Source organism: Charadrius vociferus, unplaced genomic scaffold (genome assembly GCF_000708025.1).
Source record: "Charadrius vociferus isolate BGI_N301 unplaced genomic scaffold, ASM70802v2 scaffold31, whole genome shotgun sequence".
NCBI classification, from domain to species: Eukaryota; Metazoa; Chordata; class Aves; order Charadriiformes; family Charadriidae; genus Charadrius; species Charadrius vociferus.
In genome coordinates, this window is record NW_009646966.1 from 4,195,364 (window position 1) to 4,208,319 (window position 12,956).

At 41.9% G+C, this 12,956-nt stretch overlaps 1 protein-coding gene across 1 annotated transcript in view; it reads left to right on the forward strand.

Moving 5' to 3' along the window:
* The window catches only part of CALCR (calcitonin receptor), a 66,217-nt gene extending 53,865 nt beyond the window's left edge, over positions 1-12,352 (forward strand). The window contains exons 10-11 of the mRNA XM_009895353.1: positions 4,935-4,976; positions 12,131-12,352. Of these exons, the coding sequence (XP_009893655.1) occupies positions 4,935-4,976; positions 12,131-12,352 (264 nt within the window). The remainder of the gene's footprint in view (positions 1-4,934; positions 4,977-12,130) is intronic.
* The last annotated feature ends 604 nt before the right edge of the window (positions 12,353-12,956 follow it).

Genomic DNA, 12,956 nt, shown 5'->3' on the forward strand with positions numbered 1-12,956 from the left:
GGGAGGTGGCACCCGCACCCACGTTTCCTGCCTGTAACTGCGCTCGGGTCTCCGTGCTGCGAGGGCAGGAGGGATGTGGCTTGCGCCTCACACCCTGGCGGGGCCATCTCCACCTCTACTGGCGCTGAGGCTGCTGCTGCCCCTTCTCCCACCCCATGAACCACTGAGCATCTTTTGAGGGGTCCCATGCTGCAAAGAGGTCGGGGTGCTGAGCTCCTGTCAGTGGGTCTACTACCAGCGAGCACATCCCATTATCGCAACTTCTGATCTTTGATGTTGGTCCATAGCAGAGGCCTCACAAGAAAAAATGAAGCGTAGATAAATGCAGTAACCCCATGATACATCAGTTAGTCCCACATACAGACACCCCCACCAGATGCTCTCAAACAAGCCGGGAGGTTAACATACTCCTGCTTGCAAGCTCCTTCCACCAGTTGTCCCTTCTCACCAAATTCTCCCTCCAGCATCCTGGAGCTGGGTTTGCAGAGGCTATCACGTTACCCACCATGGCACCATTGCTATGCCAGGGCATTTAGCCATGGAGGTCTGCTTGGTGCAGTGGAGAAATAGCCCCCGAACAGCAATATGCAAGCACTTAAAGCTACTCTTCCTCTCAATACCTGGCTGACTGTGGCCCTAAATGTGCAAGTCTGCCTCTAACAAAAAATTAAAACACTATTCAGCACAAGGGCCTTGGGTTTTATTGGCAAATAAAAGGATTTTTTCTATTAAATGGAGATCAAAGTTTTCTTTCTCCACAAGTAAGATTACTTCTGTGTCACTCAGCAGCTTCCAAGCAGCACCCTCAGGACTGCGGCACCCGTCCTGCCCGGCGGGAAGATGCAGCTCATCAGGGCCTCAGGTGTGCAAAGGGCATTTTCTATCTTTTAGGCATGGGTTTGGGTCACTTACAGATCCACCCTGCCTCCAAGCTGTAAATTTAACTCTCTATGCAGCTTTACACAGAACAAAATTAACATGTTTAAAAGTAGCCTCTTTAAACTAGTAAGATATTTCAATGCATTCTAGAAAGTATTCGTTCCATCTGTTTCTCCGTTCAAAGGGAAATAAATATCCTCTGTGATGCCAAACCAGAAACATTTTTTCCTTCTGTGCAAAGTTAAGGTCATAGGACTGCTTTTGACAACATAAGTGGCTTTTTTATTTCCTGTTCCTTTTTTCTTTGCGTTATTAGTAATTTCAAAATTTTCTAATATTTCGAGCCAATAAAAGTTGAGGAAAATGTTTGGGTTTTTTTTTAATCTGGGTATTATAAAGTGCTGGTTTTGTATGAAAAATTCATGTACAAAGTGACAGTAATTCATGTACAAAGTGACAGTACAAAGTGACACCAGCAGAGAGCGGGAGAAGAAGCAAAGTGTGAGCTTTTGCTGATGGGGTGTTTCCCTCATTTGGCAGCAGGTGGGCTGCTGTCTTCAGCCCTCTTGTATCTCCCCACCTCAGTAGCAGCAGAAACTGCACAAACACATTCTTTACTTTGCTTATTTTTTCTTAACCTAATGTAAATGAAAGCAACACAGTCATTTACCTCTGAGACGCTGTATGAATGTGCTGTGAATGAAGATGATGAAGAATACAGTGTTGTTTTTCTCAAAGCTCTTTACCTTTGTTGAAATGAGAGAGATGGGAATGGGAAGTACTTCTATGAAGAACCTTGGCCATGCTTTTTTTGTTTTGTTTTGGCTGTCCATTCAGATCCAGAAGTGAGAAGTGAATGGACATGGACCAAAGCCCACACAGAGAATCAGAAACTGATTTTTTATATTATGGCCATCTGTACAATTATATGTGCCATCATCTTCTACCATCAATAATGAACATATCATCCCACTAAAGCTTAACAGCAACACAGTGTGTAATTAGGGCAGAAACTAAGGCCATGGACGTGCTCAGGGATAACAGGAATAAGCATATATGTGTATAGGCTTTCTTGGTTTTATGGAGACATAAGCTAGAAGAGAAACAACTGAGTTATCAGAAACCCATGTAAATATGCAGTGTCCACATAGGTATTTTTTATTTGTTTCTTTTTAACCTAAGCAAATTACAATAAGGTACATGAGGGTCTGAGAGTTGCTGACTCTGAACAATCTCTAAGGCTTGATTCAGCCAAAACCCACATTCATCTGGTCTTCACACAGTTCCAGAAATAAAGAATTTCAGAAGAAGTCATTAAAGGCCTTAATCTAAAAATGAATGTATTTTTCATCTCTGCCTTCAATACCGCAGCCAACAGCCAGCGTTATCCTGCTCTCAGGATATCACTGGTCAGTTTAACAATTCCACACAGTGGCAGAGAGATATAATTGACCGAGAGATCTCATGCTCAACAAGAATTGCACCCTAAGCAAAAAACAGCAGCGGTTAGAGACAAAATGGAAGACGTATGTCAAAGAGATGAGCGAATTAACCTGTGGGCCTTACAAGAAATAATTAACCTACATCCAGTCTATCACATGTTTTAACAGAGCCATTGTAAAACTATCATCATGCCAAGCCCTCCTGGCTCCAAAGAGACGAAGCTGGTATGTGCTATAGATATCTCTGTAGCTTTACAGCTGAAGATAATGATAGTACTCTGAACTATGGGCAAAAAAATTATGTATACATTGGAAGAAATAAGAATAGAAAATAGAAATAGAAATAGAAATAGAAATAGAAATAGAAATAGAAATAGAAATAGAAATAGAAATAGAAATAGAAACAGATGGCAGAGCCCAGAGGGCCGTCGCTAGTGGAAGAACAGCAATGAGATGTATATGGGACAAACAAGAGAAAATCATTTCTTCAGCCAAAAGATGTACAGCATCCATGGTCTCAAAATAGCAAGGAGTCAGCTCTGCTCTCAGCTCACTCCAGACCAGAAGACCAACCGAAGGGATGTGGTGTCACCACAGCTTCCTCTTTAGCTTTTCTGTCAGAAGGTGTCTGGAGAAAACACTAGTTAAGGGTACTACACTCTCCACAAAAGAAAAGTAGACAAATTGCAGAATGTAACAGAGGAATTCAAATACTACAGAGAAACTGAAATGGAAAATGGCTTCACTTCAATAGTTCAGGTTCAATTCTGCTTTCAGGTGAACTACAGTTCCCAAATTCTCCCTAAACACTCTAGCTGAAGAACAGACTTAGAAAAAATTCTCCAGTTCTTTCTCTCCTCCTGGCATCTTTTGTATCCACCGTGCCTCACATGGGACATCCATTGAGCATCTCTACTCCCAGAGCCGATCAAGATCCATTTCATTTCCCATTGTGGCTGACTGCTGTTAATATAAGCACACTTTAGCAAAATAGTGAGATCCTTGCTGAGACCATGTACCGTGCAGTCAACAGCAGATGTTTTGCAAGGCTGTGCAAATTAATGAAGCACACACAGCACAGGAGAAAATCAATATAGGGCACCAGGAAGCAATGCATTTGCTCCCCTTGCATATATTTTTTATTTCGGAATCTGTGGTCTGACAAAGTCCTGCTTTAGAGGCGTAAGATTTTGGTTGACTTTGTGGTGTTTCTGAAACCAGAGCTTATGAGCAAACTGTTGTGCATTGCATATTGTATTCTGGGATTTGAGTTCTTTGAGAATACTCACTGTTTTTCCAAAACATGAAGAGAAACTTTCTTTTTCTCACTATGTCTACCATTCCTCCTCCTTGCACATGCTCTTCTCTGTTCATATTTGAAGTCATGTCAGTTTACAAATTTTGCATTAGAGAAGATTTATTGGAGTAAAATAATAGCCAAAATTCAGGTGGTCAGCACCTCTTCAAACCAGCCTGTGCATCTCTAATATATAAGCATGTTGTTAAAGCAGTTACTGCTTACCCTACGTTTCTGGTCCAAAATATACACTTGAGAGTCCAAGACATTTTGCAAAGCGTTAGCTACAATTTAACTGGTAATCAGTTAAATGAGGGTTTATAAAAAAGATACAGCTGTAAAGCTCTTCAGAGCAGCCCTTGGGAACACAAACTGTTGTATTGCAGTTTTCCCCTCAATTTCACAAACTGCCATACGTTTAGTTTATAATAACTGCTTTAAGTAATTTAAAATGAAGGCATTTGGCTCCCACTGATGCTATGTAATGCTATTTTAATAAGAGTGAGTGCGGTTTAGATCATGGACCAGTGTAACTACATGATTCTGAATGGCAGGCTCTGTGTGCGAGAATTTTCTCTCTTACTAATTTCACACTTTCTCACCTCATGTCTCTGGCTTGGCCCTATTTAATCTTATAGCAGTAGTGAAATACTATCTGAACAACTGTAGCAATATTTAAATTAATTTTAAGCCATTTAGGACCAAGCTATGATCTGCAAACTCTCTTCTTTTTTCTCTGCCCCTACCTTCTACCTCACCTATTGTGGTTTGGTTTCCTTTTTCTGACCATTTACACCTCTTTTCACATCCCCGCCATCCATTGTGATGCCCCACATACAAGCTCGCTTATCCTGACACACAGTTTGATTTAAAGCCTCCCTGGAGCAGCTGGATTCTCCTTGGGCGACACTTCTAACTGGGTAACTGCACTCTGACAAAGGAGTGGCAGCATGTAGGACACAGTTCCTCTGCAAAGTCAGTACCAGTGTGGTACTCCCCTGTAAAGACGATGTCTACCTTACATACCATTTAATTTTCCTTCTCACTGCCTCTTGTACAAAAATAACTTCACAGCCAAAATAGATAATCTGTAAATGTTAGTAATATAGAAAAAAAAATGGTAAATTATATTGAAAAGACAAAAATCGGTGTAATAAGATAACTGTGAATGAGAGGGAGGTTAGGTGAAGTGTCTTTGATGTAAAGGAAGTGGACTAATATTTTATCTTGTATCCCTCAAGTTAAAACTTCCAAACTCCACCAAAAATTTTTTATATATTGTGATCTCTAAATTCTTTTCTTTTCCTTTCTCTTAGGGCTTACTTGTGGCAACTATATTCTGCTTCTTCAATGGTGAGGTAAGCATGTGAAATACAGCAAATGAACAGAACTTGAAAAATAGTCACTTCGTTGTTCATTAATGCAGAAATGAAGCATGTCGTGCTACAAACTTTGAAACCACACAAAAGTAGCTTTTTACCCTCTCTATACAAGCAGCAGTGTGCATTTTTGAAAGCTCTGTGCAGAGCGTGACCTGAGTGTCTCTGAGCAGAAGAATCAGGAGTGTTACCATTACAAAGCAGATGGCACCAAATGAGGTACAGGCGTGAGACTCTGCCCCTGCCATCTGCAATTTGGAGACAGAGGTCTAAGTAAAGGAGAAAAATGCTCTACTGCCCTTCCTGCCCCAGAATAGCAGGATGGATCACCTGAAAGGACCACAACGCCCCATACGAAGCAGTGGGAATCTTCAGGGGTCTGTCCTGGAGAGCCGTGTGCTGCATTCATCCCCAGGGCCGTGGCGGATATGCCATCCCCAGGAGCCCTGTCAGAGCAGAGGAGCCTTGAGGAGTGCGATTACTTTCACTCCTTTGAGGATTAGCACTGGCCTTTTTAAGGTTAGTGTTTCTCACGTAGTAACTGAGAAATAAAAATCCGTGAGGCAAAGATGTCTCCCATTCTCTTACAGCTGGATCAATATTTTAGATACCTACAGCTAGTTTTGGGTCCACTGCACTGCTTTTTTTTTAACAAAAAAACCAGCTGGTTAAAATATGTCAAGAAACATTTAAATTCCAACAGTAAGCCATTTTCCAAAGATGGTTAGCAGAAAAATGCTTTTTCAATACATCAGGAGAATTCAGCTACAGCAAAATAAAACAAAATAAAATACAGCATATCTTAGAAAAGCTAGAAAGTCCTTTAAAAAGTTAATTTTTAATCCAGAGCAGATGAATGAGGTGCAGGGCAAGCTTTGTGATGCTAACACTCAGTATGTCAACCCAAAAAGATATTTGTGCTCCTGTTTATCTCTGTATATTATTAGAAAGCAGCAAGTTCCCACTAATGATGTGACCACACGGATGTTTTGATAGTGACTTGACCAAAGTTACCTATTGATAAGGTGCTATTAGCTGGTTTGCTATCTTTCGGGATGGCAGAGAGTATTAAGTTCTGCTACCACCCATTGACATAGCTATACATTTGCTTCTGTCTGGCTTGCTGCGTAAATGTACAGAGAAATGCAACAGTAGAAAAGATTAGAGACCTCCCACTGTAATTCTGTAGCATGGCTTCTCAGGACAATAAAAGAGAATGGCAAAATGTGAGCGCTTAATAACACCAGAACATAACACGAAATGATAACTGTAAAGATCATGCTACAGAAGTTCATGGTTTCATGGGTCCAATTAAAAAAAATTTGGAGACACATACAACTGTTTTTTCCTATCACATTTCTGTCCCCAGGATCTGAAGGCTACTGCCACCTTTCTCCTTCTCCCTTACTGTCACTGCTTTCTGGCACAGTCCAGTCTCTATGCCCTGGAAACACAGAAAGACTTCTGATTCTCCCTGGTAGGCGTGGAGAAAGTAGAGACCAGCCAGGCAAATTTTGAAACATCCTTTCCCCATAGGAATGACTGCATAGCTATGTACAGGCTGTGCTCCAGTGTGTCCTTGCTTGCCTCCGAACAATGTGTTACCCCAAAATCCTGGCCTTGAACATTGCCTTCTTCATTCTCCCCAGTGTCGCCTTCCATTTTTTTCAGATTAGATTTTACAAAACAAATTTGCTTAGTGTTTTATAGCTTTAGAGTAAAAGGTCGATTACTCTGTAATTCTCCAACTCTAATGAGAACATATGGATTTGTGCCTAGAAAGGCTGTAGCATTGCTAAAAATGAGGAAAGGCAACAAGAAAATGCACTGAAAACATAAAATGTCTTAAAGGCTGTTTGTTTCTTAGCTATGTTTCATCAGATAGCTCTAATTCCAAAGTACTTTTGGCAATGCCACAACGTCAGAGAAGCATATCTACCTTTACAACTCCAGTAATACAATTTTCAGGTTACCCAATGATGGACAGATCTGGAGCATCTGCTTGCCAACATCATGGCAGACCACATGTATCATTTCATTCAAAATTAGATTGCAGGGTGTGAGTGAGTTTACCTGTCACATGAACTAACCTAGAGTTATGAACTTGCCAACGTCATGGCAGGCCACATATACCATTTAATTCAAAATTAGATTGCAGGGTGTGAGTGAGTTTACCTGTCATATGAACTAACATAAGTGCACTAGGCAGAAAACTAAAAGCCACATTCCAGGAATGAAAATTATTCTAAAATAAATATGCAGCTCTCTTCTGTTCATTAAGTATTGTATGAAATTAATTTAGAATTCAGAATAAATATATTTGGATTAAGAATATACACCATATTCAGACATGATATTCAGATGTCCAACCTCGGAGACATGCTGCGTTTTGTGGACTTCTGCGCTGACTGAGCTGCTGTTAGGAAGGTGCAACAGCAGTCAGTCGTTCCTTGCATGGACTGAAGATGCGCAGTCTGGATACAAATCCTGAATAACAGAAATAGTCACCAAACCCCAAGTCGCCTCTGACAGTCTTTTTGACACATCTGACAGCCCACAGCAAAAGGACTGCTTCCTTGTGAAACACTCTCATCTGGATATCCACTTCTGATACTTGAATTGGCAGCGAGCCATCACTAAGAGGACACATCTGGAAAGGATGATGCCCAAAATGAGATAAAAATGAATCCGATATTGAAGTGGGGCTTCCAGCTTTGTACTCTATTGCTCCCATAAGTAATCACATGGATGGCTTAACTACCTGCGGGTAGCTGCAGGCTGCATGTAGGATTAATGACTCCTTGATGAAGTCACTGATAAGAAACATTCTTCAGTGTCAGGCAGTAAGGACAAACAGCTGTGGGGATTCAGGTTTCCCAGACATGTTGAGCGTGATTTTCATTGGTGCTTGGGTACTTTTCACCATTACACCCAGTTTTAAAATTGCTGTATGTGCTGCAGACTTGTAGACTGTCTAACATGGTCAATGGCAGGGATGCTGAGAAACCGTCTCGTTATTTTCTTATAGGAAATTTTATTTACTGGACAATAAGGGAGGGTTTTTGTAGAATTTCCCATTAAGGTGGGCAGAGAGCCAAAGATGACACCTCTCTAATACAAGCTCAAGACAGCGTGGTGCTACTTGCATCAGCACATTGCCAATAAACATCAAGGAAGTTTATGTACTAGAGTAGCTATGCTGGGCTGTGCCAGAAGAGGATGAAAGGATTATGACCCCCTTCCTCCAAGTCCCATTTATTCCTGCAGTTACACAAGGTGTAGGTATATAAGGCACAAAGCCTATAGAGGAGCAGCAACAGACTAATGCCAAGATGGCATTAAGTCCTTCCAAAGGGAGTGCTGTCTAAGTTTGGCTGCTCAAGAGAGCTAAGTTGAGATAATTTCCCCCAGTCCTGCTGTGTGCAGTATGGCATAGACCAAAGCCACGGTCTGGTCTTCAGTCATGGTAGGAGATTGTTTCCAAGGTGCTGTATACACCTGCAGCTATAGAGCCCAAAATTATTTCTCATGAGAAAATGCAGTGTGGGGCAAGGAGATTAATTTTAGTACCACAGGATCCTGAATACTCTGGGATTTACTTTTTCCTACTGGAATATTTAACTTCAAGGATGAAATACATGAAGTTTAGCCAGGACAAACAATGCTAAACTCGGTACCACCTGACAGTGTTTTATATTGCATTCATCCCCTACTACCTCACCAGCCTCCTTTTACTACCATGAGCCTATCTATAGAAAGGAATATAAAAATAGTAATAAGAAGCTGTACCAATGCCTACATTCACGTGGAAAAACACATAAACAATGGATTTGTTTTGGACTTTTAAAATGATAGATCTTCTTGTGCATTTTCATAAAAAATCTCAGTGTCCAGCAGCACTGTAGTTTGTCCAACAACAACAGTGTTGTACAGATGATACAAGGTCTCTGCAATAGTCTGCTCACCAGACCATATTTCCAGGCTTGAGATTGCTTCTAGACTGCAAGACTGGCCAACAAAATGGAAAGTCTGTTTGGAAAAAAAACCAGCCATATATCTTGTGTGCCAGAGAGGCGCGAATGGCTAATAGAGAACAGAAAAACCTTTTAAGTCCTGAAGAGCGGGACTAAGTAAATAAACTCAGGCTCTTAATTTCTTTAGACTTTACTTTCTTCCATCTGCTATCATGCATGGCAGCCATCTCCCTGCCCCTCCCGGTCCCCAGGAGTCTCCTTGGTCGTTAATATGTGATGGCTGTGCATGTGATTTTCAGTAATGTTGCTTACACATTTAAAATCCATGGATGAATAGTTTTAGTTGGCACTGAGTTGGGATCATCTGAGATCCTTGGAATCACAGCAGAAACCTAGATTAACACATTGTTTTACTCAAGTGCAGCAGCTTGTACTATCCATTATCCGTTGTGGCTGGATTCTTGTTCAGGCCAGCAGTTCAGCAGAGAATAAAAAGCCATCTGCTTTGACCTCGTGCTCTCACTGCTCCGTGGAGCCTTTTTAACCTGACTAATAGCACTTCTAATCATGGACTAAACTGGAAGGGATGTGCCTGTTCTCTCCCGGACCAGATGTACAATTTAAGTGTCACTCACTTCTGAGAACAAAACTATAAGCTCCTCATGGCAGGCCCAGGGACATTATTCTTCCCTCTTCAGTTAACCGTGTTATCATCTCCAGACCTACAGTTGCCCTGGTGGCCTGTCAGGGTCCAGTTCAACTGAGAGTAGTTTGAGAGCTCAGCAGGAGCTCGTCACCTTCACAGCAGCTCTTCTCTTCATGCAAGAGCAATCAAAGCCTTGGGGTCTGCGCAGGGGACGGGGGACAAGGAGACGAACAGGAAGGCTGTAAGAGCGTGTTCTTGCCACCTTCACTAAAGACACTGAGATTAATCTGAATGGAGGAACTGCTGTGAAATGCAAACATGCTCAATACTTAGGGGCAGAGGCAATGGCCAGATGTGTGCAGTGGCTGCAGGCACTAATGACCGTGGTGGCAACATTGGAGAGATGGCTGTGGGTGGGCAGAGCTGTTGGGCACACCCAAGACTTCTGCAATGTCCTCATTGTGTCCAGCCATAGGTTACAGGAACTGCTGCACCAGTGTGTTACTGGGGAAAATCACTGACTTAATCCTTCTGAAGCTTTCTTCTTCCAGTCCCTGCCCATAGCTTCTAGGGTGACTAAGCTACAATATCCATACTGTAACGATAAAAGGCAATTTTAAAGTGACTAAAATCTTTACGGGGTTTACCTCGTGTAATATTTCTGTATCATGTGGTACAACTGCATTAGTCTTTCATGCAGTAGCTCTTTCTCACTAACAAACTTCGGCAATGGTGTGATATGAAACATCTCTGCATGCAGCCATTTCCCTTTAAGTCTCAATATTGGCACAGTAAGCTTTGCTCACAGCCCCAGTAATTAAAGTTCTGTTGTCACCATATGCCTTTTCTGTGCTTGATATCTAATTAACCTACGTTCAACCATTTGTTTTCTTTTCTTTATGTGCTAGGACAAGGCAAATAGGAATACATTCCTCCAGATGAAAAGAACTCTTAACTACTTTGTCTTAAGCTAAACAATAGCAAAAAAAAAAGAGCTAGTATTGGAAACTGGGCATGGATATCATTTTCAGTTAAGTTTTAAAGGACTAGTCCAGCAAATGTTTGTTTACTCAGGAAAGTAGTCATACCAAAGTCAGTGCAACTACTTGTATGAGTAAGGATTTATAGCGTGAATCCTCATACCTTGGCTTGTGTCTTGGATTAAAAATAAAAAGCCAAAGCAATTGAAATATCCATTCTTGGCATGCTGCATAGTCCTGCTGTACACTCAGTAAGCATCTCAGATTCATAGCAATTCCTTATGAAGCCTTGTCCTTATGTGACATGAAACAGCTTTCTTGAAGGCAGCTGTGGGTGGTGAGTAGATAATATTTTACTATATACATATTAATAGAGTGATTAGAACTGTGGAGACTTGGGAAATATTAAAGTCATTTAGACTCATCTACATGAATCAAAGATACTGTTCTGCACAGAGCCTAGAGAGTGACTTCAGACTTCTGCCTGAGCAAAAATGACGTACAACATCCAGCTCAGCAGGAGCACAGAAACTCTGGGACACAGTGCCTCCCCTGCCTCTGCCTTTCTCTGGAGGGGTGGTCATTTACAGCAGATTATTGTGGCAAACTGCACCTGTTCTCACATTTTGCTGGCTGGAATGGCTGATCTGAACAAACAGAGTCAGAGTTTGCCCACTCTCTGCCCACGTCTCATGCTTCCTTTGGGAAGGAGCTAGTAAGTGCCAGCATGCCTCAACATGCAGCTGGAGAAGGGCTTCTTATTCCTTGGCAGGACTCAATAGCTTAGGTCATATCCTAGCACCATATATAACATCACTGTTAATGTAAATGTTGAATAAAATATTTTATTCCTAGAAGACGAATGTCCAAAGGTTGAAATTCTTTCATATGCAGGGGGCTATGATCAATGCTATTTTTGTGCCAGCACAGAGCCTGTTCTTAATTTACGAGAACAAAATCTCTGTTTATCTGTACTAATCTTCTAACTCTTCCCCTCTACAAAATTAGCCCTGGCAAGCTCTTGAAGTGTACTTACACTTTGCCATTCACAGCCAGTTTTACTCAAGGTTAAGTTTCTTCGGGGATCACAATGCATTAGCCATTCCATGGGCAAGGACCCAGCTGCAGCATCAGATGGGTTTTAATCCTCATCCCTCCTTCTTCTTCCCCCTTCTGCCATAGCATTCCACTGTGTTCCTGTGCAGCAATCTGTTCCACATCTACCTCTATGGGAACAGCTAACCCATACCCAGTCTTCATAAGCTGCGACAACTGCAGAAACTAGTTGCTGCCAGGTAGGCAGGGAGGGAGTTAAGGCCAAGAGATGAGTAACTTCTCTGTCTCTGCAGCTGGGGGCAAAGCAGAGGAGAGAGGCAGACTGAACCTGATGGAATCAGACCTGGAGCTTTTTCTTATTTCTTTGTTTCTTGGTGTGGTGTTTTTTTTTTTTTATTTCCTGCAGCAAATTAAAAATTTGCTAGAATTATAGGGGTTTAGATTATGCCTCATCCTAACTATGTGCTTCTTTAACAGGTACAAGGAGCTTTGAAGAGGCAATGGACACAGTACAAAACCCAGTGGGGCCAAAGGCGCCGAGAGCATTGTTCGACGCGATCTACCTCCTACACTGCGACATCAATCACAGAGGTCCCTGTTTACCTGTACCATCATGATTCCAACAATGAACAGTTAAATGGAAGATATGTAGAGGACTCTGAACTCGTTGCATTAAAATCTGGAGAGACATCTGCCTAGCTCAGCACCAGCCCTTGCAAATACATCATTTCACATTCTGCTTGTGAACAAAGTGGGGAGAAGGGAGTGAGCGTGGAAATCCAAGCTGCTGTGGGAGAGGGCAAGACCAGATGAAAGGACACATCATATTCAAACCACATGAGCCTCTGGCAGCAATGGTGTAGAGGGAGTGTGGCGCAGCCCTGGAAATAGCATTTCTTCCTGTGCACTGCAGCAGGGAGTGAACATGGACGTGCCCACCAGGCTGTGTCATCTCCACATCTCCTGATACCGGCAGTATGAAGTGACCATCCAACAGTTGTAACAGTGCCAGGTAGCCCATAGCAAACAGGAAAAAGCGAGCCAGTATGTGGCAATTGGAAACTTGGAGCAATTTTTGCTTTCAGTACTTTTCTTTAACACTAGATTTTGAACTATCAACTTTCACAAGATGTAACTGGCTTGGAGTCCTTTACTTTTCCCCTTTTAGTGAGCTTGGTGACTTCTTAAAAGATTTTGCACATTGCAAGACAAATCAAACAGACTAACAGAAAAAGAGTCACTCCAAAGTATTCAAATCTTGATGATCTCCAAAGGATAGACCAAAATATTACCATCCCCAAAG